Source organism: Tamandua tetradactyla, chromosome 25 (genome assembly GCF_023851605.1).
Source record: "Tamandua tetradactyla isolate mTamTet1 chromosome 25, mTamTet1.pri, whole genome shotgun sequence".
Classification (NCBI taxonomy): Eukaryota; Metazoa; Chordata; class Mammalia; order Pilosa; family Myrmecophagidae; genus Tamandua; species Tamandua tetradactyla.
Window position 1 is genome coordinate 45,460,021 of NC_135351.1, and position 25,349 is coordinate 45,485,369.

At 49.3% G+C, this 25,349-nt stretch overlaps 1 protein-coding gene across 6 annotated transcripts in view; it reads left to right on the plus strand.

Moving 5' to 3' along the window:
* Positions 1-25,349, plus strand: part of ADGB (androglobin) — a 139,038-nt gene that overhangs the window by 38,575 nt on the left and 75,114 nt on the right. For 5 of the 6 annotated variants that reach the window (XM_077143405.1, XM_077143410.1, XM_077143406.1 and 2 more), the window contains 6 exons: positions 240-326; positions 5,932-6,143; positions 8,625-8,771; positions 16,659-16,753; positions 19,106-19,280; positions 21,791-21,881. In XM_077143405.1, coding sequence (XP_076999520.1) covers positions 240-326; positions 5,932-6,143; positions 8,625-8,771; positions 16,659-16,753; positions 19,106-19,280; positions 21,791-21,881 — 807 coding nt within the window. The remainder of the gene's footprint in view (positions 1-239; positions 327-5,931; positions 6,144-8,624; positions 8,772-16,658; positions 16,754-19,105; positions 19,281-21,790; positions 21,882-25,349) is intronic. The other variant, XM_077143408.1, reaches the window with a different exon arrangement.

Here is a 25,349-nt window from a genome sequence, read left to right on the forward strand (position 1 = left end):
GCGTGCGCACGCTTGGCATCCGTGACACTGACGTTATTTCTAGAGCTTTTAAAAATAAACCCGACCAACGCACCTTGTGTGCGTACGCGGCATTTCCTCCCCGGCTCTGTTTAAGTGTCTTCACCAAGTACGTCCGGGGCTCTTGGGGCGCTCTTCCCTGTCGGGGTGACCACCGTGGGCCTCGTCGCGTTACGCCGCTGTCTAGAGGTGACCGTGACGCCCTCTGTTTTCTCCTTCAGCGTCCACGCGGCGCCGAGGCGGGAGCTGGGGGAGTTCACCGTGATCCAGGCCCTCACGGGGTGGCTGCCCGAGACCGTGGCCCTTCAGTAGGTTTCGCGTTGCGGCGCTGTCCAGTCCGTCTGTCCGTGTCTCTCCCAGGGGGGTAACATCAACTGGCATGCCCTGAGGCTCTCAGAACATTTCAGGGACGATCATGTTTGATACAGTGTTTTAGAGAATGACGTTTTGTAGCATTACCTAAAATTCCTTGAGAATGTATAAGGGATCCTGTTTTCCTTATGTATTGTGAATTTAATACCCAAATATCTGATTGACAAATGTTAAAGCAATGGTAAGTACTTAATATGGTAAAATATGTACAGGTTTCCCTTTATGCTCACACAGCTGCTATGTTTATTCCAATACAGAAACAGAATTAAAATCAGCTTTTAATTAGCCACACATACCTGGAAATAATAGTAATAGTAAAACAGCTATTATGTATCAGGTACTTCACTATATTATTTCTAAATTTAAAATAAGGATTATCTTATCTAATCATCCATATGGCCCCATCAAGTTCAGGGTCGTTATTCCCCAAACCCGCACACATTGTCTCTATGGTGAGATTTCAATCTAAGGCTTTTTGGCTCCATTGCCCAGTCTTTCTCTCACATGGTTTGGATACATAAAGATTGCTTGCTGTGGCCAGAAATAGTTCTTGGAAAAGAAAGAATGTGATGGAAAAGAGACATCATTAATGTTATGCTGAATTAAAAATTAACAAATAGCTTTTTTAATCCAGCAAGATTATAAACACAGAGCTTGGTTGCATTACGAAGCGTTATCTTCATTGACACTTGGAAATTAGTTAAGGGGCACAGAAAATACTTATAACAAAAGATCTAAACACAGGTCATCAGTGCAGGCCTGGGCCTTGCAGGAAGTCCCGGCTGCAGCTGCCATCGCGTAGATCCTCTCTGTGGTTGATGCTGAGACGCTGGTCCAGCCAGGGCGCTCCGAGGACACAGGACCAGCAGGAGATATGTATGTGTGCTGGGATGGGCTCAGATGACCGTGGTCAGGGCAGGCCCCGAGCAGGGAGCTCCCATGAGGGTCTCAGTGCCCCCCCAGGGGAGGCTGCCTGGCTGAAGCAGGGAGAGATTCCGCCTTTGCCTGCCGATGCCGTCCCTTCTCCTCTCAGCCTCCACAGGCTGGATGAGGCCCCGGTGTCACTGCAGACCATCTCCTTTCCTGAGCACAGATTTCATCAGCCAAAGAGGCAGGCAACTCGCTGATGACTTAAATCCACAGCTTATCCTCACAGTAACAATCACGCCAGCATTTGCATGACTGAAAGACTGGGCAGTAAAGCCTGGCCGGGCAGACGCATGAACTTCACCATTGCAGGAGAGGTTGTCCCGGAGGGAGCCTGGCCCCAGCACTGGAGCCTGTAGCCTAAAACCTTCTCAGCAGGATGAACTTAGCTGTGGTTTGGTCCAAAGAAAAATACTTGCAGGGAAAATCTTAAAGAATAGATACTCTCTGCAAAGGAGGGAGAGCTAATCTTGTGATTGCTTTTAGGGAAAGGCCCAATGTCACTCTTTTAGACCTGTCATTAGAATGGAAAACCCCTTTCTAACACCTAGACAAATTTTCCTCATATAATGTGGACAATCTAAATGGGGAAAAAACAGAGTGAGAATGAGACTTAAAAGGATGGATTTGCCTTAACTTTTATCTTCAGTGCTGAAGAAATGCCTAGAGTTTTGCCTTAACTTCCCTGTGATTAGCAGTTGAGCTACGGAGGGCCATGTCATCAGAAGCCTGTCAGAGGGTGGCAAAGAAGCAGGAGATCAGAATAGATTTAAATAGGGATTTAAAACTTGTGAATTGTCTTCCTAGAACAAACAGAAGATTGAAAGTAGTTTCATTATTTTCAAAATTACAAGGGAACCATTTTAATAGTTAACAATAAACTTAAGGATTTTAGATGTTCAATTTGCATGAATTTCTGATTGCTTATGAAATGTCAACAAGAATGATGTAAAGAAAAAGGCTTTAAATCAGAATTACAGAGCTAGACTTCAATTCCGACACTTCCCATTTCCAGCTACATGAATTTTGCAAGCAGACACTTCCCTGGGCCTCATCCGTGAAACGGGGGCAATGAGACCTGCCTGCAAGGTTCTGAAGAGCGAGTCAGAGAGCGTCGGGCAACGCGGCGTGGACCTGCGCCTTCAAGGTTGACGGGCTTCCATGAAACAGAAAAGCGGGCCAGGGGCCTTGGAGACAGGAAAACCCGAGAACAGGCCCAGAGAGCTCTCAGGAGTGGCTGTTTCTCTTCCTAGAAACGGAAGTCCATGAGGGGCTTGGCAGGCCGGCCGCGGTTTCACCGGGCCAAGGAGACTGCGGGCCCAGCTGGGTCCTGAGTGTTTTCCGTGTGAGCGTGTCCTGTGTCTCCAGCTCCCTGTCCACTCGGTGAGCAGCACAGGGCGGCACTCGCTGCTCCGTCTGTTAGTGCTGAACTTGCCTCTCCTGTTTTCCTAAAAGGAGTAGCTTTGCTGTTTGAAATGGTCAGAAGATGCCGTCCCACTCTCCGTGATGCTGGAAGCCCCTCAGCGGTGGAAGGCGGTGTGGGGAGCGACCGTCCCAGATGAGCGGGCCCTTGGGCAGCTCCATGGGGTTGGAGTGTCCTCCCCAGGCACAGCACCCATCCCTTCCGCTTCAAGCCTAGTGTCCAGGCTCATTTGTGGTCTTTGAAGGGTCCTTTGCCCAGCTTCGCGTTTCTGTGTATTGTAGATGGAAACAGAAACCACAGGCTTTGGAATCAGAGAGATCTGTTGAACCCTGGTTCTGTAATTTGCTAGCTGTGTGGCTGCCTGGCGTTGAGCACCTCTTTACACCTCACATCGACACTGTGACACCTCAGTGTCCGAGCAGGGGATGGGCTGCCTCTGCCGCCCGCTTCTGTTTGCTGGGCTCCGGAGCCCGCGAGCAGGAGGCAGTTTGAACTCGGAGAAGATCAGAGACATGCAAGGAAACCAGTGGGGATTTTCCAGCCAATAGTTCACCTCACTTTTTTTCCCCCAGAGGAAATCCTAATGAAGGAGTGGTCTGTACCTTTTCCTCACCTCCTCGTCGCTCCCCCTTGCCCGCTCTGTGCTTCCTTCATCACACGCGTGCACACGAGTGAAAGGCTCTCCTCACAGTCAGCAAATCCTGCGGCCACCACTTGTTCATCACCACACGCCATCTCCTCGGCTTCCATAGGACGCTGTCCCACGCTTTCTCCTGTGTTCTTTGCTGCCCTTTCTCTGCCTTCTTTGATGGTTCTTCAGCCACCACACAACCACCAAATGCTGTTGTGCAGCAGAGCTCCTTGTCCCATGACTTTGAATAATTGATTTGCCAATGACTTTCAGATTTTCACCTGCATGCCTGATGGACTTTTCCTGAACTCCAGAAAATATACACAGTTGCCTAAGTGATATAGTCACTAGGGTGTCATAAATGTATTTCAAAGTTCAAAGATTAACCCTTGATTCCCAGCCTCTGAAGCTGGTTCTGCTCCTAGAGCGTCTCATCCGGCACCCTGGCCACCCAGTGACCCGAGCTGAAAAGCTGAATTATTTTCTCCCTCCCTACTGCCCGGACCCAGAATCCGCCCACTTCCTACATTCCGTTATCGGCATCCTGGGTTGACACCGCACCACTGCTCACTCTGACGAAGGCATCAACTCCCAGCCCCTCTCTCTGCATCTAGTTTGCTCTCTTCTGGGAAGTACCCCCCAAGGCGGGCTGAGGGCTTTTCTGAATGGTAAATCTGGTCGTGCCACCCTCCCCTCTGAAGCCTTTCCGTGGCTCGCCGTGGCACGTGGCTGGCTGGGGGTCTCTCCGGGCATCCACACTGTGAGACGGGCACCCGTGTCTCACCCCGCCACCCTGGCAGGCTCGCTGGGCGCCCCCAGGCGCTGGACCCAGGCTCCCTCTCGGTCTTCCAGGGGCTCTTCCTTTCCTGCTGCCCGGAAGGGGCTTCCTGCCCCCCAGGTCTCCCCAAGCATAAATGCTACCTTCCCCAGGTCAGGCCGCATCCTGCCATCCACTTCTCATTTCCTCTTGAAGGTGATCACTGTCTCTCTGTGTCCTCCTCTCTGTCCCTCTCGTGGTTCTCCCCATCGGCCGCAGTGGGGCCACAGGGCAGGGGCCTCACAGTACTTTCAGCGTCGTGTCCCTCATGCTGGGAGCGAGGACGGATGTTCTCAGGGTTTGTGGGGGAAGCGATTTTAGGGGTGCCACGGAGGCTACACTAGAGGTATGTGAAAGACTCTTGGGGACTCGAAGCAGGGTCACGCACCCTAATTTCCCAACTTCAGAGGATGAGTTGACGCTGATGCAGTGGGCTGTAGTGGGGAAGCCAGCAGAGAGAAAGGATAGCACCAAGGCAGGGCGAGTGGGCTCTGGTCCCGGAACACACATGGCTCTGAGACCTGGGCTAGGGGCCATTGGGCTCCAGAGTGGCGGGGATGGGGTTCCCGCGGTGGGCCAGGCCGGGTGGGTGGGGCAGCTGGCAGAGCGTCCTCGTGGTGACGTGTCGTCCAGCGGCTGCGGTAGAACGGGTAGCCGATCAGGTTGGTGCTCTGGGAAGGCCCCAAGGAGGCTGGCCTGTGCAGGGTTGGGTTCGCTGGGAGCCTCCGCAGAGCAGGGGACCCGCAGGGCGGACAGGAGGTTGCCTGCAGTGGAAGGACAGGGCCATGTGGGAGGGCTCTAAGGAGAGGGCGCTTGGTCCTTTTCAGGTTCCTGACGTGGGGCTAAGCAGTGGGCCGTGCTGCAGGAAGCTTTTGTTTTTTCATTCTTTCCGGCTGTCTTTCCTGGCGGATGCCCAGTCGGTGTTTGGACGTCAGGAGAGGGGCGTGAACAGGAGCTAAGGCGCAGGTCAGAGGTGTACACGGGGGAGCTGGAAGCGAGATCGTGCGTCCCGGGAGGAGCGTCTGTGTAGTGTAGACGGCCAGCGCGGGAATAAGGAAGCCCACGGCCTCAAGATGCGCGGGGGAGGGGCGTCCGAAGGAGGCGGGGCCTGGGGAAGGAGGGAGGAGGGCGGGGTGGGCGCCAATGACGGCCGGGAGACGCCGGGCCGGCCCTGGCCCCGCTGCCCGAGCAATGCCAGCGCTCCTCCTGGCCAGGCCACCCTGAGCCCGGCGCAGCCCCACGAGGCAATAAAAGCTGGTGGAATCAACGAATGTGGTGTGGGTCTCTTTATTGGAGCAGCTGCGGGCTCAGGGACCAGCTGGAAATGCGGGGTTTCCACGCGCCGCCCCGACGCCGGTCCGGCGAGAAGCCTCGTGGTCTGCTGTTGGCTGCGGTGGGCTCCGGGCTTGCGGCTGGCATCGTGCCCGTCCCTGCACGTTTTTAAACTTGTGAAATGTCCTGTTACATCACATATGTGAATATACATTTTATGCAGTAGAATGCATAATTCAGCGTGTTGATAACGTCCAGGACGCGGGTGGCACCGCCACCACCATCCGCTCTGGGACAGGGATGCCTCACCCCCTGTCCCCATCCCTCAGGTGTTTTTACTAAAACGGAAGTAGGTGTTGAAACCCTTATTGTGAAATGTCAGGTTGCTTTTCCTGTCAGTAATTTCTTAATGTGGAGGGAGAAGCTTCATTTATTGATGCTTCAAATTAATGCTGGTGTCCTTTCTCTAAGCCCACGCTATGTGGACAAAGTTTGGGAGCTACTGAAAGAAATACTGCCTGAGTTTAAGCTGTCAGACGAGCCCAGCTCCGAAAACAAAATGATGCTGACAGATGCCAAAGTAAAGGAAGCGGGGAAGGAAGTGAAAGATGCGAAAGACTTCAAACCTGAAAGTTCATTTACGGCACTCAAAGGACCAGAGAAAAGTGACAGAGTTTCAAAGGGTAAGACCTCTTTTATCAAAATGTTACTCAATAAGGATATTGTGTATGGATATTTTATCATCATTGTTGAAATGGATGCTTCTTTTTTTATCATTATTGTTTCTTAAGTGTTATGAAAGCAGGCAGGCAATTGGGATGCTCCTTTCCTAGGATTTTAGAATTTGTAAAGAATTGTTAAATACATTGCTTTATTTAAAAGTGAAAGCCAGTTGTCTGCTTGATGATACTAAATTAATACAGTGTTCATAATGGAAGAGACATTGCTTTTCCACTTTCCATTAATTACCTCTTTCTTGCATGCTGCACGTAGAGCAGAGCATGCTGAGAACAGTCGTCCATTTTGCCTTGTTTTTGTATCAAGGAATGTGAACTGAACGAAGATTAGATTATGGTTTGCCAATAACTTACTGTAAGGTAGAAGTTTAAATTTGGAGATAAAATAATTTCAAGTTATTTTACAAAGTGCGAGATCATTTCTCTTTTCAAAGTGGGAAATGCATCATTTAATTATGTATTTTGTTCAGTCTCCAAAATATCCCAGTGCTTATGAATGACAAAGCTCATACCAGCAGGGGGAATTACATATACTAGGGATGCTCAGACGCCTCACATGCCTCAGTTGCATCTAGCACAAGCTTTCAAATGTTTGTGTTTATAAAACACTAGTATTTTCTCAGAATTATTTCCCACCAAGATCTTGTCCACCAGCACTTCCCACAGAACACTGCCCAGAGTTTATTACTTTAGATGCTCCTCAGAAATGTCCAAGGCCATGGCTGTGAGTGATGCCCACCTTCCAAGGCCCCACCCGGGATGACCTGCTGCCCCTTAGCTCAGGACAAGCAGGCAGATGAGGCTGAGTGGAATTGGTTTTGCCAAGTGTTTCAAAATTAATTTGTTCCTAGAAGCCCTTCTTCGTGTCTCACAAATTAACATCCACCCATCCATTTATCCATCCACCCATCCATCCATCCATCTATCCATCCACCCATCTATCCAGCCAGCCATCTGTCCGTCCACCCCTCTATCCATCCATCCACCCATCTGTCTGTCCACCCATCTATCCATCCACCTATCTGTCTGTCCACCCATGTATCCATCCATCCACCCATCTGTCCGTCCACCCATCTATCCATCCAGCTATCTGTCTGTCCACCCATGTATCCATCCATCCACCCATCTGTCCGTCCACCCATCTATCCATCCATCCATCCATCTGTCCATCCACCCATCTATCCGTCCATCCATGCGTCTGTCTGTCCACCCATCTATCCATCCACCCATGCCTGAAAATACACTACTTGCCAAAGGGCTCTGGGAACTGGTGTAACTTGGTGAGCAAAACGGACATGGAGCTCACCCCCTGGAGCCTACCATCTAGCAGGAGAGACTAATACTGGCGAATTTTCTAACGAATTATGAAAATACAAAGGTATATCCACAAACTAAACATGAGCCTTGATGCAGGACGCTCTGTTCATTGATTGAGGCTTGAGGAAAACCTAAGGGATAGAGGAAGCAGCAGGTGCAGAGATGATATATATGTAATAGTGTACAACAAAGACTTTTAAAAAGTAAAATAAAATGAAATTCTGATAAACTTTTTTTTATACTTCTACTTCCCAGTTAAATGTCTCCTTCTATGTTTGGAATTATCACTGTCTTTATTTTCATATCTAACATAGATATTAAATCCATTATAAAAGCTAAGAAATGACACAGGTTTGCTTGTTTTTAATGCCAGAGTTTTTACTTATGCAAATTAAAAAGAAAATTTAAACTGACTAATGGTGATACAATATTAGGAGATGATGCAGAGAATTAAATGGTGGAAATCTGTAGCTTCTTTTCAGAATTGGCAGGATTTATTAGGAAATACAACTCTTGGGGGAAAACTTTAAGTGGAGAGAAGACGTTTCGTAGAAGCAGGTATTGTAGGTATGTAGGGAATTGACACAGTGGGGACGGTTCTGGGCACCCGGCTTCTGGCACGGTCATGCAGACAGGGCAGTGTGGGTCCACGCATGCTAGTCCGATGCTGGACCCAACAGAAGATGCTCCGGAGACAGAACACTGGGTTTCCTTGACACGGGGCCCCAAAAATAAGGTCTGAGAAGGCCCCATACTTAGGACTCAACCTTAAGGCATGTTTTGCTGTTTTTCTTGTATGTTTTAGGATGAGAAAAATCATTATAACATGTGTGGACAAATTGTATTCAAATGATCATCTCCGTGAAACATATGTTTATGTAAAGTGGCTAATAGAAAAATTTTTGCATGTCTTTCACATCACATGCCAGTTTCCAAAGTTTTCTCTTTGTTTTGGTGTTTCTCATTTCAAGGGAGTATTGTTTTAGGAAGCTTGGGACTATGGTTTTACATCTAAATAATACTAAGATTTTGGCCATTTTATGATATTTTTACTGAATAAGTAACATAGTTTGAGGTTTTATGCTTAAAAATTTATTATGATTTTTTTAGTGTCAGAAAAAGCAGATACAAAAGATGCTGGGAAGAAGAGGAGTAAAGATGGAGAAAAGGAAAAGGAGAAGGAAAAATTCAAGTTTTCACTTCACAGTTCAAGACCCTCGTCCGAGGCGCACTACTCCATGCAGTCCTTATCCGACTGTAAGCCCCGCCTGCCCAGGCTGCCAGGGTGACTGGCCACTAGGTGCCCCCAACACGCTGGGAAACACCCCCTAGTGGGGGGCCTGCGAGTGGTGTGCATGCTGGGGTGAAGGGGCCAGGCTCCCCGGGGCAGCATCGCAGGGGCAGGGTTGCAGCCGAGCAGGTGTCTGCTCCTCACTGCAGGCGTCTCTCTGCAAGGCACTAGCGGCTGACGTGTAGCCTCAGACCCAAGTCCAGCTCCCCATATGGCCAGTGAGATGCCGGCCACCCACCCTCATGAAGTTGGGCTCCTGGCTCGTGTGGGCACCAGTCTTACAAAACCACCGCCAGGCTGGAGACTTCAGGACCAGGGGTGTGTTTCTCCCACAGTGCTGGCCTCACATTGGGGCTGCGGAGACACAGGGAGTCTGTGGTAATGACACCACACCCCTGCGGTGAAATGCTCTGGGTCATGTGCCTGCTGTTTAGTGTCACACTGCAGACCCCTCATCGGTTGCTTCTAGTTCCAATCTGGACTGACAAGTTGTCTCGGTAGGTCCCCGGGTCACTGCCCCACCCAGGACAGCTCAGGTGTAGGTGCTCCCCTAAGAAACGGGAATCAGGCTGAGAGCAGACACACGCTGCTAAGAGCGAGTAGTGCACTCTAGTCAGGACGGAGACAAGATGGGTTTCTGAGACGTTCCAGTGTCAGCTTGGAGGTGCTGATCCTATTCTTGCAGCGTATAGGTTGTACCTGTCGTCCTGTTCTCCGTCATGGGGTGTAGATTGTACTGTCGGCCTGTTCTCTGTCATGTGGCGTAGGTTGTGCCTGTCGGCCTGTTCTCTGTCATGCGGTGTAGGTTGTACTGTCGGCCTGTTCTCTGTCACGTGGCATAGGTTGTGCCTGTCAGCCTGTTCTCTGTCATGTGGTGTAGGTTGTACTGTCGGCCTGTTCTCCATCATGCGGTGTAGGTTGTACCTGTCAGCCTGTTCTCCATCACACAGTGTAGGTTGTGCCTGTTGGTCTGTTCTCCATCACATGGTGTAGGTTGTGCCTGTCGGCCTGTTCTCCATCACACAGTGTAGGTTGTACCTGTCAGCCTGTTCTCCATCACGTAGTGTAGGTTGTACCTGTCGGTCTGTTCTCTGTCACGTGGTGTAGGTTGTACTGTCAACCTGTTCTCCGTCACACGGTGTAGGTTGTATCTGTCGGCCTGTTCTCCATCACACAGTGTAGGTTGTACCTGTCAGCCTGTTCTCCATCACATGATGTAGGTTGTACCTGTCAGCCTGTTCTCCATCATGCGGTATAGGTTGTATCTGTCACCCTGTTCTCTGTCATGTGGTATAGGATGTACCTGTCGGCTTCTCCGTCATGTGGTATAGGTTGTACAGTTGGCCTGTTCTCCATCACATGGTGTAGGTTGTACCTGTTGGCCTGTTCTCCATCATGCAGTGCAGGTTGTACCTGCCAGCCTGTTCTCTGTCACCTGGTGTAGGTTGTACCTGCCAACCTGTTCTCCATCATGCAGTGCAGGTTGTACCTGTTGGCCTCTTCTCCATCATGTGGTTGAACGCAGTTTTGCCTCAAGCATCTGCTCTATCTGGCTGATCTTTATTGTGTCTTTTTTCCTAACATGTTTTTGCAATTTTATGAGAACATCTTAATAATGATGGCCTTTTAGTTTTACAGGAACACCTGGTGGTTTGGTAGAGAAAACAGTCATGTCACTGTATTTTTAATTCCATATTAAAAATGGTTTTCCTGTATTAATGCCATAAGCAATGTTTTCTCATAGCGGACACCTCACATTCCCATAGTTACTAGAAAAACATGAAAATGGCTAAACCACATAGAGTTTCACTTTCCATGTGAAAATAAAGGTGATGACACACTGAGCACACAGGTAGTTGTGATCTGAAGATCCACAAAGCAATTCAGGGCTTGGGCTGTGGAGTCACACTGCTGAGGCCCCTTCCGAGCAGGCGGGTGGGGTGGGGTAGGCGCCGGGGCCCTTTAAACCAGGACCCCTGCAGAGGTAGGCGCCGGGGCCCTTTAAACCCAGGACCCCACAGAGGTAGGCGCAGGGGCCCTTTAAGCCCTGGACCCCGCAGAGGTAGGCGCCGGGGTCCTTTAAACCCTGGACCCCACAGAGGTAGGCGCCGGGGCCCTTTAGACCCTGGACCCTGCAGAGATAGGCACCGGGACCCTTTAAGCCCTGGACCCTGCAGAGGTAGGCGCCGGGGCCCTTTAGACCCTGGACCCTGCAGAGGTAGGCGCCGGGGCCCTTTAGACCCTGGACCCTGCAGAGGTAGGCGCCGGGGCCCTTTAGACCCTGGACCCCGCAGAGGTAGGCGCAGGGGCCCTTTAAACCAGGACCCCCGCAGAGGCAGGCACAGGGGCCCTTTAAGCCCTGTACCCTGCAGAGGCAGACTCCAGCCTGGTGCAGGCTCTTGGCAGAGCTAAGTGGGAGCCCAGGAACATGTCCTGCTGCTTGGCCAAGCTACATTGTATCAGCATCCTGGCTAAAACCTTCACTAATTCTTAAATGAGAGAATGTGTTATAATGCGCTTTGTCTGCTAGGGTGGATGGGCTATTTTATCTGACATAAGGAAGAAAGAGCAGCTGTTTGAACTTCCTGCTCCCTCAGAAGTAAATCTAAGTAGATTTTGGATGCTATTATTATAGCTCAACTTCCTTCAGTTCTTCTGGTTTACCTACTATATTACAATCCAAAATTGTATGGAAAAGAAAATAGCATAGCCTTTAGGTGATATTAGGTGCATAGTATTTTACAGCTAACTTTGAGACATCACTGAAAATTTGATGTAAAGAATCCCTGTTTTATTTTCTGGAAGTAGCATATTCATCACAGCTATCATTAAAATAAAATGGCACAGCCAGTTTTAAAACTGTCATTAAGAAGCCCAATTTTAAAATGCAGAAGGCATGTAAGATTTATCTGTTTATACACTGTAAAATGAACATCCTCTGTCTCACTGAGAAAGTGACCTTTCAGGCTTCCTTGCAGTGTTACTTCCATTGTCATGTTGTCCAGTCTTCCCTAATGGTCAGCTATGGTAAAATCTCAGTGTGAGTGATATACTAAAGGTCTGTGGCAAAGTGTTTGATGCCTAAAGATTTAGATTTGGGAAGTTTTAGTCAAAACGCTAAAATTTCCAGTGTTTAAGATGCAAATATGGAATGTAACCTTGACTAAAATACTTATACACTGTAAACTTTTTAAAATACAAGGCTATCTCTAATGTTTGAAATAAATTCAACCCTTATGTACTTGAAGTTTTCTACTTGAATTTGGCCTTTAATCACTATTCTTTCTGGAAGAGAAAATGCTTTTCCGTGATAAATCAAAAATGTCAAAAAGTGAAGTGGACCATGAAAAGGAAACTGGAAAACCGATATGGAGTATTTAGCTTTGCCGGACAGTGAGTGTGCACGTCCTTCTTGATGGGAGGTGTCCACGGGCACTGCTGCCTGCACAGGTGTGTGCGCACGCGGGGCTCCCATGTCCTGAAGCTCACAACCTGGCTTCAAGGCACAACCCTAATCAAGCCGACCCCAGTCAAGGTGCCCGGCAGGGACAGTGGAGCGTGTTGCCACAGCGTAGATGGCGGCAGGGAAGGCAAGGAAGCTGATGAGCAGGTTGTGCAAACCAGACGTAGAGTTCGAGTTTCTTATGAAGCTGAGACCAACAGACAAAGTTTCGGTAATTATACACCAGGATTTAATCCGAGATGATGAATAATTCTTCTTTATGGATACTAGAACCATATACTGTAGCGTCAGTAACTTCTGTGTCATTGCAACCTGAATATTATTGCTCTTTTATGATCATTATTGTCAAGGGCACAGGTTTGTTCTCGTTTTGTCTTTTATTTTATTTGCATGGGCAGGTGCTAGGAATCGAACCCGGGTCTCTGGCATGGCAGGCGAGAACTCCGCCACTGCGCCACTGCTGCCCGCCCCACAGTTTTCATTGTTGTTGTTCTGAGCAGTAAGAGTGCTGAAAGGCCAGCAGGCCTCCTTTGCCATCACGTCCTGTCCTCACGCAGCTCAGGCACGCGAGCTGTGGGGTCACGATGCCCCAAGCTGGTGTAGCACAGCGCCTCGTGGCTAGGAGAAGCTCAACAAATAGGAAATGCTGCTTCTTCACCAAATCATCTTCTCCATCACTCATACACGCAATGGAAAGTAACCCATATTGCACATGTAATTAAGATGACATTACATGATCTTTCAGTGTGCATCACTAGCAAAAGTACCCAGGTGAAGACCCTATTCTGGCCTTATTCTGGGTGAACAGGTGTGTGCCCAGGTCTTTAATGGTTACCTTTCTCTAGATTATTACTACTGATAAGAATTTTCAATAATAATTAGCAAAGGGAAATGAAAAAAATAGTCTATGATATTATTGTAATGCATTAGAGTACTCGGATGTAATTATTGAGAAACCTTGTCATAAGGGCAATAATCCATGTCAGGGAAAATCAGAAATCAGTAAAAGGTTTTTATGTTGGTACCCAGTAATTATACAACAGAATGTGTGATAAGTAGCAGAAAATATTAGCCTTCCTTTTTCTTTCATCTTGGGTGTATAATGTCTCAACTATGAGACTGCTGTCGGGCTGCTTAGGACACACTGGACAGTGCTGCCTGACCCTTCCTTCTTACTGGAGAACCTCTATTTGTCCAGGGTATGCCTATCCCAGCTCCGAGTGAAATGTGCTTGCATTTCCCTTGTGGTCAGGTAGGGAGGAGCAGCCATTTACACCTACCTGTTCAGGTGAAGCTTCCCAAGGGCTTATGGAAAGCTTTTGCTTCTTCTGATGAAACAGCACAGATGTAGCTGGCATCCCCTCTTCCCTGTTCATTCCATTAATGCCTACTTTCCACTTATTTTTTTCATTTTGAGGGTATCATTTTGAATCCCTTCTCATTTCGTTCTGTATGTATTTTTCAGATGTTTTATTGGTTGTTGCTGTGGGGCTTAAATCTAATATCCTAAATCATAATGATCATGTTTGAGTTGAGGCAAACTTACCTTAAATAACATACTCACATACTGTTTTATACCACTCTGCCCCCCACCTCTTTGTTGTACTTGTTACAAATTATTTATTTATACATTGTATGCCCCAAACAATACATTTTTCATTTCGTTTTATGCCTTGGCATTTTAGAAATTGTAAAAAGTAAAAAGTTGAGTTACATACCAAAAATGTTACAACAGTACTGGCATTTGCAACTACCCGTATCATTACTGGGGCTCTTTAGTTCATTAGGCCACTTCAATCCACTGCCTAGTGTCCTTCCTTCCAGCCTGAAGAGCTCCCTTTGGCGTTGCTCGTAGGGCAGACCTAGTGGTGATGAACTCTTGCAGCTTTTGTTTACCTGGAAATGTCTTCATTTCTCATTTATTTATTTCATTATTTTTCCATGTGAGTTATTGCAGCACCATTTGTTGAATTTTTGTTTGTTTGGTTTTTGGGGGGAATTGCATGGACTGGGAGTCGAACCCAGGTTCCCTGCATGGCAGGCAAGAATTCTACCACTGAACTTCCCTTGCACCACCTCTCCTTTTATTTTTTAAATACAGTCTTTAGAGAGGTAAAATTCTTGGCTGGACATTTTTTAAATTTCATCACTTTAAATATTTCATCCTACTGCCTCCTTGCCTCTGTGATTTCTTATGAGAAATTGATGCTTCAACTCATTGGGATTCCCTTGTACATTTAACATGTTGCTTTTCTCTTGGCAACTTTCAGAACTCTGTCCTTGTTATTAGCATTTAACAGTTTGGGTACTATGTGTCTTTGTGTCTGGCAGGGTTCTCTGTGAACTTATCCTTTTGGAGTTTGGGGGGATTCTTTTTTTTTTTTTTTTTTTTTTAACATGGGCAGGTTCCGGGAATCAAACCCGGGTCTCTGGCACACAGCAGGCAAGAATTTTGCCACTGAGCCACCAGTGCACTTCCCTTTTGGGATTCTTAAATACGTACATTCATTTTTTTTTTTTTTTTTTTTAGATTTAGGAAGTTTTCTGCCATTATTTCTTTGGCTATTCCTTCTGCCCCTTTCTCTCTCTTCTCTCAGGGACATCCTGAAATGTGTTGATTGGTACATTTGATGGTGTCCCACAGGCCCTTAGGTCCTGTCCACTACTCAGAATTCTCATTTCTCTACGCTTCTGAGCCAGAATCATTTCAATTATCTTCTCTTTGAGGTTACGGATTCTTTTCTCTGCCAGTTCTAATCTGCTTTTAAAACCCTCCAGGGACTTTGAGATTTCAAATGTAGTCTCAACTCTAGTACTTCTATTTGTTTCCTTTATTGAGACTACCATATTGTTCAGTCTTCGTTTTCCTGATATCCTTTCATTCTTTCTCCGTGGTTTTCTTTATCTTCTTCAGCATATTGAAGACCATTTTTCAAAGTCTTTGTCTGGTATGTCCCACATCTGGTTTTCTACATTAATGGTTTCTGAATTTCCAGGTCTGAAAGGTTTTCTGGATGGATCATTGTTTCAGTTTGTTGAAGCTCCTGAAATGCAATACACAAGAAATGGGTTGGCTTTTACGATGGGGATTTACTTGCTTACAAATTTACAGTCCTACAGTCCTAAGGCCAGGAAAATGCTGCAATTTAGGCACCAACAGGGCAATGCCTTCTCTGAAGACCAGTTACTGGTGAGCCTGGGCTCCTCTGTCAGATAGCAAGACACAGGGTGACATCTGCTGGTCCCCCACCCCCATCCCCAGGTTTCATTGCTTTGGCTTCTGGCTTCTATGTCTGTGGCTTTTTCTCTAAAGGTCTCTGGGTGCTTCTCTCTGTTTCATCTCTTAGCTTCTGTATGTGTTTTATCCTCCTATAAAGGAATCCAGTAAGGTAAATAAGGCCTATTTTGAATGTGATGGTTCACATCTCAATTGAAATAACCTAATCTAAAGGTCTACACACACAGGCATGGATTCAAAGAACATGGCCTTTTCCGGGGCATGTATCAGCTTCAAACTAACACATTCCACCCTTAGGACCCCAAAAGACATGTTCTTTCCATGTGCAAAATACATTAATTCCATCACAATATCCCAAAAAACTTAAATCATTTCAGTAATAGTAAAAGTGCAGAGTCTCATCATATCTCAGTTATGTTTTGTGGATATAAAGATATTATTCTTTTAAAACCTGTTATGTAATAGAGTTAAAGGTAAGGGTTAGAATTCGTAAAAGACTGTAACAAACCTTTTCCAATTAAAAATAAAATGAAGAGAGGAAAACAAACTGATTGTTTTGGTTTAGTCAGATCCTTGTAGAATAAAAGCTGCCTCAGTCAAAGACGGGCCCTTCAGCAAAGTTAGGGAACATGCCAAGGATAAAGTAAGTGAACTCAAGAGCAAATTCTACAAGCATTGAAGATTCCAAGTCACGTCTTCCTTCTTGATGAAAGTATTAATTTGTTTATGTATTCTTTCTCAGAAATGGAATAGAAACTCCTGGAATTTTCCTTTAAGTTGAAAACAGAGTAGTCTATCATGAACCGAAGATACATTGCAACATGAAAATCACTGATTTTCAAAGTGCTCATTTGTAGGCCGTTCTGCGTCACGATGAGCTACAGGAAGCCCATGGGATACCTTTTCTACAGTGAGGCCAAGTCTTGCCTTATGTAATTAAATGGTACTATTATGAAGGTTAAGTAATGAGACGTTCAATAAAATAGATGCATAACTGAGATACAACGTCTATTTCGTTAATTTAGGGTCATTTGCCTATTTTCTACCAGCAAAGATAGTTCATTACGGAAGTTGGTCCGTCTGGGACGAGCTGTGTGCAGCCCCACTTTGACGGGAATTTCAGTGACCCAGTTCGTCTGTTTGCTCTCGCAGGCTCCTCGGCCACGCAGTGCCCTCCCACCGCAGTGTATGCCACCTTCACGCCTCTCTACTTGTTTGAAAAGAAGATCTTTTCATTGGAGAAGATGGTAAGCACTCAGGACCAGGCACCACAGGCTCACCTGTGGTGTGGTGTTAGTGTGAGTACTTGCTGCGGTAGGAGTTATACTAGAATTTAATTAAAATTCTATCCCTCGCTTTCAGTTTCTTTATGCTTAAAATTTGGTGTTTGGCCTGAAGGACTTGGCATGTCCAAAACTATCTTAGATTACTGTAATAATAAGTCTATGTAAAATAGGAAAGAAGAATGTAGTTGCATTTATTTTGTAGATGCCTTCTAGTATAAGGGAAAGAAAGGCATAAAAATGGTGTATTTCAGTGGTGACGGTGTAACTCACTCCTAGGGAATATTAAACCTCCTTCCCAAAAATAGCTCACATGTGTTTTCTTATCATAAGATGATTTCAATAAATTCACAACCAAGCCTGTCAAACCACTGCTAGGGCCTTCCAAAATATCTTAAAGTAATGCACACAAAACAAAATGTCAATTTCCTTCTTCTTATATATTTACCAAATTATCGGAAATTTAGAAAATATAGTCAAAAGAACTACAATTAAAATATTCAAATTTTATTATGCACCTTAAACATTTTGGCATATGCCCTTTGACTTTTCTTCTACGCACATATTCTGTTTGTATGTACCTCTTTTTAGAGAGTGGAATCCTAACTTGGGTTCTGTTTAGAACCCAGATTTTTCACCTAATAATAAGCCATTAATATTTTCCACAATGTTGCATATTTGACAATGCATGATTTCGTGGTTGCCTGGTACATATGGTTTCTCCTAATTCTGTAAGCTGTCTTTCATTCCCGAACAGAAAAGCCTTTCTTCTCCTTCTCTTATGGAGGTAAGGCCCACCCAGCTACTCGACAGCGCGCTCCCACACACACGCGTCTGCGCGGGTGCTTCCTGGTCTCACCCATTTGGGGACTGTTCACATCCTCTAGCACTTCATGGCGAGGTGTCAGAGTTCTGAAGTCACTGCACTGAAGGATAAGATGGGACTATGATGTAGCGAAGTATAAATGTGCATTTCACTAATTAGGAATTGATGACCAAATTTTGATTAACAACAAAAAATCAATAATCAATAATGAATAGAAACAACTGAGATTTAAAAATTGAATGGTAATTAAGTTGAAATGTAAATACCTCCATTGGCTGATGATTACACTTTGCTATGAGTTATCACCTTGGCCTTCCAGAGGCCTTTCCTCCCCCTCCCCCTCCCCTCCCCTCCCCCTCCCCCCTCCCCCCTCCATCGCCCTCCCCCTCTCCCTCCTCTCCCTTCCCTGCTGTGCGCTGCTGAGGGTCCAGCCCAGGACCCCAGAGCCAGGCTGACAAGGCCCCTTCCCACAAGCAGGGAGGCAGACAACAAAATAACCGCAGGGAGGGTCTCGCAGATGGCACACCACAGGCTTCAGGCCTTAAAGGGCAGCTGGCCAGGGGGTCAGCGGGGGAGGCACAAGCAGGGGTCCCTGGGGAAAGTGGCTGGGGAAGAAGCCGTCGGAAGTCAGGAGGTGAGGAGGAGGAGTGTATTGGAAGGAAGCAGAGGGGCTCACTGGGACCCCGCCGGCTCAGGGGTCTGCAGGCTGTGAACAGGTTGCGGGGCGGGGGGGGCAGCTTGGAGGCAGTGTGAGAGGTGGGAGTCAGGACACAGACAGCATTTGGCTCCCCCCTGGAGATGGAGAAAGGTGTAAGGGACCCGTGTCTGTATCGGATATTTCACTACGTGAGCTCCTGCTTTGCGTTTGTCAGGTTAGACGTCATTTAGGATGAACTAAGATTTTACGCACCTGTGCCAAAGCTTCAATTTGTTAAAAAGTAAAGGTTGGTTGGGGGTGCAAGGGTAGTTCAGTGGTAGAATTCTTGTCTGTCATGCTGGAGACCTGGGTTCAATTCTCGGTCCCTGCACTTCCCCCAAAACAAAACAAACAAGCAAGACAAACAAACAAACAACAAAAAAAACAATAATTCAACAAATGATGCCGCAATAATGGGGTACTCACATGGAAAAGAATGAAATGTGACCCCCGCCATACCGCAACAACAAAAAATAAAGGTCGGTTAACTTCAGGCCAAAACTGAAGTGCTGAGACTTGTCTCATCTCACAGAATCTTAAACAGAACTAAAAAGAGCCATCTCGCTCTGTTCTCTCATTTTACAAACATGGAACAGGGACCCAGAAAAATTAAGAGATAGAAAGAAATGCAAATGGTAACGGTGCTTTTATTAGGGGAGGTAGAAAATGAGGGATTTTTTTCCATTTTTTCTACCCTGTCTCTGTCCAGTGATGCTGTCTTTAAAGACACAAGTATTAGTTTAGATGCCTGTGGCCATTGCAAGCGTGGTCTCCTGTCTGTCTCTACTTTCAGGCAGATTCTGCTGAGAAGCTTCGAGAATATGGGCTTTCCCACATTTGCAGCCACCCCGTGCTGGTGACTAGAACTCGGGCTTGTCCTCTTGTGGCACCACCGAAACCTCCTCCCACACCTGCCTGGAAACTCATCCGTCAGAAGAAAGAGGCTGTCATCACAGATGAGGCCCGCGGTGAGTCTCAGGCTGTCGTTAGCAGAATCTAAGTCGCCGTTTCTCTCAAGGGCTGATCAGCTCATTTGTGACACACCCCCCGTTCCTCAATACCCGAATCCACAGCGACATGCCACAGCCTTGAGAGATCAACTGCCAGCCGAGCAGTTTGGGTTCATGTCTAAACAGAAGCAGATACGCCAAGCTGGTTCTCTTGGCGAAGACACTGTCCCAGTGTCGTGATAGGAAGGTGGCTTCCTAGTAAGTGTGGCGATGTCTGAGTGGCCGTGGTAAGCCACCGAAGTGGAGTCCGACCTGGACGCCATCTCTAAACGGGCGGATTTATATTTGGAATTCCACTAGGCAGAGACTGTCTGCCCAGGGTGGTGCCTGAGCTCGGCCCTTCCCTCCAGCCCCTTGGGGAGTAGGGGGCGACGGAGCTGCAGGGCCCGCGGGGGGCAGGGAGTCCCGCTTGCTAGTGTCCTCGCCAGGCGTGACTGTTTCCTCATCCCGACCACTTCCCTCCGCGAGCCCCCATGCTGAGGATGGGGCGAGAGTGAGGGTGCCGTGAAGGCAGGCCGCGTCCTGGAGCAGAGAGGCCGGACGTGCAGAGAGCACTTAGGGAGGAGCAAAGATCCCGAGATGAAAGTGCACGGGGCGCCCCTCACCTGCGGGTATTCACTTACCGCGGCAGCCTCCCGAGCTAGTTCGGCATTTGCAGTTTTTAGTGATGATAAAGAATTGGCATGCCATGGAGCACATACATACCTGATTCGCAATTCAAGAAGCTTAAATTGTCTCTGTTTCAAAGGGTTTTTTTTTTGTACGTGGGGGTCACGTTTCATTCTTTTCCCATGTGACTGTCCTGTTACTGCAGCACCATTTGTTGAATTTTTTTTCGTGGGGGGAGCGCACGGGCCAGGAATTGAACCCGCATCTCCTGCATGGCAGGTGGGAATTCTACCACTGAACTACCCTTGCAGCCCCTGAAAGTTTCTTATGGTATTGTTTTGTGATTATTTCCTCGATTTTGCATAACCTCCCTCCATCTTCTCTAGCGACTCTTGTCCCCTAACCCTGTGAATTCAGTTCCCCTCTGTGGCACCCGAGAGGCAACTGTGTTAGAGGCTGCACCCCCCGCCCCCGAGGCAGGTGTGCAGCAGGGCTCCAGGTGTGCCCTGAGCGGTGGGTCCCTGAAGCAGGTGGGGCGGGAGGCCTCTGAGGTCGTGGTGGACCCCGCGATGCCCGGGACGGGGACGAGAGCAGCTCTCTCAGCCACAAGGCTGTCGTCCATCACTCCAGGTGGTCGTCAGCCCCCGCCCCACCGCAATGCTGCTGGGTTTGGAATAGTCACCTGGCCCCTGCTTCCCACTTCCTACTGCGATTTATATATTTAAAAATATAAATAACCACTGCCGACCATGTGACTTTCCTCACAGTTGCTTTCTGCCTACACTGCTAAAGCCAATACAGCTGGTAGTGAAGAGTTCTCTGGCACAACGTTTCATCCTCGCCAGAAAAGAACAGAGATTAAAGGCGTGTCTGGTGCGGACAGAGGGGGGTGTGCTGGGTTTCTGTGTCGTCCGGCTGCCTCTCCCCTCTCTACCTTCTTTATTCCTGTCCTTCCCGGACTTTGCTTGAATTTCTGCAGTTGGTGCTGCAAGGTGCGTCTTCCTGCAGCTTCTCAGGATTTATCTTCTCGCTCTTCTTGCTTCCTTCCCTCCTTTCCAACCCTCTTTCCTTCTTTCCCTTTGTCTTTCTTGAACCAAGGCCAGATCTCCATGAGATTTCAATGGAAAGGCTGTCCTTTCTTTAACACTGCTGTATTTTAGTCGAATTCCGGGAGCCACAGTTAAAACAGTTGCTCATTGAAAGCCTCAGGAAGGCTATGTGGAGGGTCCACCGCTGAAAAGGCAGCGGCCTCGTGACCCCCACTCTCGGGTGGGAATGGACCCCAGTGACGGGGCAGCACGTGGGCTGCCTGCACAGCCTGTCGTCCTGCCTCTGCAGGGTTTGTCCTCGGCCGGGCGCCAGGCTGTTGGGGGCGGGGGGCTCACACACAGCCCGCCCCCACCTGGAGCCTGCCATGGCCTGACACCCCGTGTCCCCTCTCGGGACCCACGCCAGGGCCTGGCCCAGCTCCGCAGAAGCTTGCAAGGCCACCCCTCGGCTCCCTGCCCCTCCCTCTCTGCTCGTGACCTGCGCTCAGTCACTTTTCCCAACCTAAGAGGACCCTCTCATTAGCAGGAGACTTTGCTAGAAACCCACCATTGTCCTTGACAAATGCGAAGCCATACTCGTGGTCGGCCCTGCTGGCTAACTCCATCCCTGAAGGCAGCTGCGCCTCACCGCCCGGGCTGTGGTAGACCCACTGAAAAGCCACTGTCTCCCCAGGGCCTCAGCTGGCCGCGGTGGAGGATGGCGGGGCCCAGCGGACCGACCCGCCTGCACCCAACCCAAGTGCTGCACGACGTGCTAGAAAATGAAAGGAGAGAGATTGCACCTCACATTTCCTAATCACTTCTTTTTAGAATCCGTACCAAAGAAACCCGAGCAGTTTCTTGAGATTTCAAGTCCATTCCTCAACTATCGGATGACTCCATTTCCAGTCCCCACGGAAACGTGAGTTCCCCCGCACCTCGGGAACAGCTCCCGCGGCGCGCCCCGGGCAGCTTGCAGACACGGCAGGCACTTCCAGGCCCCCTGCAGCCTCCACGGCGTCCGTCGCCTTGCTTCGGCTTCCCAGACCCTGTGCGTCCCCCGCTCACCTTCCCGGGGGCCAGCGCGTCCCCTGAGCGCCACGCCATGCCCGGGCCGGATCCGGGCTGTGGGTGTGGATGCCAGCCCAGCACGGCTCCCAGACCGCGGCCGCACCCACAACCCCGCCATGTGGGGGTGACGGGGACCCCGAGTGCAGGCGTCAGCCCTGCCCAGGGCCTCGGCCACTGCCACCACGGACAGCACTCGGGGCATCACCCCCAGGACTGTCCAGGACGCACAGCTCCAAAAGCACCTGCAGGGCTCATCTCAGGGCCTTCCCCGACCCCCGGCCTCAGGGCCCAGAGCCTGCCCCCACCTGGCTCTGCCCAGGCACAGGACAGCTCAGAGGGGACAGCTTGCCACCCCGGGGCACTGCGGCTGTCCAGAGGGACCCAGGACCCCTGTGCTGCTGACCTTCCCACCCGCCCACTCTCGGTTGTCCCCCCTGAGTCTGCACTGCCCCCTCCTGCTGACCACTGCCCCCTCCTGCTCGTTCCTCCTTTCTGCCGGCTCTGTAAGCCTTTGCTGTTTAATTATCCCCCCACACACACCTGCACAGGATCACGTCCCACGTGCTGTCGTCAGTGGAGGCACGTCGGGTTCTGCCCAGCTGCCACCCTCCTCGTCTCTTCTCCCGTCGCTAACCCTCTTAGACCTGGCCCCCGGCCCTCCCCATTCCAGGCCACCCTGCCCTAGCCGTGCGTACCGGCTCATTCACGTTCAATGACAGTGAGATGGGGGCGATGGGGGTGCGTCTGAGCCACTCCCGCTGCCCCATGGGCCGCAGGCCCCTGGCCTCCATCATCGTGGCAGCTGTCACAGCTCGGGGCCCAGAGGCGCATCCCCACTGCTCTGGAGGCCAGAGGCCCCGGACCCAGGGCCAGCAGGACGCGCCCGGAGCCTTTCGGGGAGGCCGTCCCCCCTGCGGTGGCTGCAGCCGTCCTGGCGCTCCCGCCTTGGCCCCACCGGCCCTGTGTCCATGTGTCTGTGCGTCCATGAGTCTTCTCCCCTCCTCTTAAGGACTCTGGACTCTTGGCACAGGCCGCCCTGTCCAGGACAACCTTTGTCCTGCCCTGACCACATCTGCAAAGCTGCCCTTTCCAGGCTGGGATGGGGCCGGGCCCAGCCGGACCTCACCCCCTGTGCCGCTGGCGTCCTGCTGCCTGAGCAGCCACCGCGGGCACTTCCTGGGGCAGCTGGGCCGGGCGCGGCGCTGAGCTGTGGAGTGCAGTGTTCCCGAAAGGGCACTGAGGAGGGCACAGGTTTCAGTTCTAGGGCTGGGAAAACCTCCAGACCAAGGCGCCCACAAGAGGCCACCTCCGGCCGTGGTTCCAGGGCCCTCCCTGAGCGTCTGTCTGTCCCCAGCATCTTAGCTGTCAGCCTGGCTCTTTCAGGGGCTCCAGAAGCCAACCGAGACCTGCACAACTCCACAGAAACATCATCGAAACCACACAGCTGGGGGTCACGTCTCCACGGGAACACGAAGACCCCACCCTCAGCGGGTCTCCCCGCAGCACGGGGCGGGGGGGTGCGGAGAGGAACACGGCTGCTCTGGGCAGAGCCGCTCACACCACACAGGACAACCCAGCTCCTCACGTCCTTCACGTGGCAGACCTGCAAACTCTTGACAAAAATATATGCCTCGCCCCATTCTTGTTAGGTTTCTGGGTATGTAAAGAGTATTGTGTGAATTACTCTCTATTCCCACTGTAGTTTATAAAACCCAAAGAAATTCCCTGTTTTAATAAAAGTCTCTCTGACTTTGGTTTGCTGCCACTGGGGCACAGACAGTCCTAACTGATAGTACACCTAAAATAAAATAAATTTAATTGTCATCATTGCTACAGTAATAAATCGTTTGGTCAAAATGCATGTCATTTTAATCCCTAGTAATGTAAAATTTTATGACTATTGTTCTAGTTTGCCAGCTGCTGGAATGCAACACACCAGAGACAGATTGGCTTTTAATAAAAGGGGATTTATTTGTTAGTTCTTCAGAGGAAAGGCATTTAACTTTCAACTGAGGTTCTTTCTTACATGGGAAGGCACAGGGTGATCTCTCTAGACTCTGGGTTCCAACAACTTTCCCTGGGGTGATTCCTTTCTGCATCTCCAAAGGCCTGGGCTGAGCTGTGAGTGCTGAGATGAGGTGTGCTGAGCTGCTTGGGCTGTGCTGTGGTGAGTCTCTCATTTAAGCACCAGCCAATTAAATCAAACATCATTCATTGCAGCAGGTATGCCTCCTAGCCAACTGCAGATGTAATGAGCAACAGATGAGGTTTAGGTACCATTGGCTCATCTCCACAGCAACAGAACTAGACGCCTTCACCTGGCCAAGTTGACACCTGAACCTAACTACCGCACCTATATTAAAGGAATGGTCACAAGGAAGAGATGAATGTAGGGCATGAAACTCAGTGGAGGAATTGTTTGGGTGTATGTGGATTACACCTACAAGTACTGAGGAAGAGGCAGCCCTACGAGTGGGAACGGGGCCGCTCAGTGGGACACATCGTCAGTACAACAGCCGAGGAGGCGGAAATGCAGTGTCTGCATACAGAAAGCAAAGCCGTGCACAGTTAAAGAGTGCAACGGACAGTCCACTTATTAGGAGGCTATTCAAGGTCCCCCGTCAGCAGCTGATAGGCCATGAGTCAAAACAACGAACACAGAAACGCAGAGACAGTAAAGGCAGAGAGCTGAGGGGACCCACGCCCACGGGCTTGCGGCTGGGCCCCAGGCAGAGAGGTGGCATGGAGAATAAGGAAAATAACTACTACAATAGCAAAGAGATTCCAAAACCGACTAAAAACCAAGTCGAGGTGTCAGAAGCCCTGAACCCACCACGCAAGACAGATGCTCATAAACCACAGGCAGCACATCACAGAAAACCAAAGACAGACGTGACGTGACCACACGCAGAAATAAAAGTGAAGTAAACGCTGCTACAGAAGCAGCATGGCTGAGCCTGACGAAAAACACACAGGACCAAAAAAACCAAGGCCGGTACAACAAGTACGTGCTTTTGTTGTGCATTTGTTCTGCTTTAGTTTTAGCTCTATAATATCCACTGAGAAAAGCAAAACCAATGCGATGTATCCTGCTCGGTGTCATGAGAGCGGGGGGTACGGTCAGGGGCCTGAGGCAGGGCTGGGAGGCCCCTGCTGGCCATCACTGGAGTGAACACTGTCCCCAGCTGAATACGGCCACATGGTCACGTGCCCTCTATGACCCAGTGCTGGTCATCCAGTGTCCCCAAGTGAACATGGCCACGTGGTCATGTGCCCTCTGTGACCTGGTACTGGTCATCCACTGTCCCTGACTGAGCAT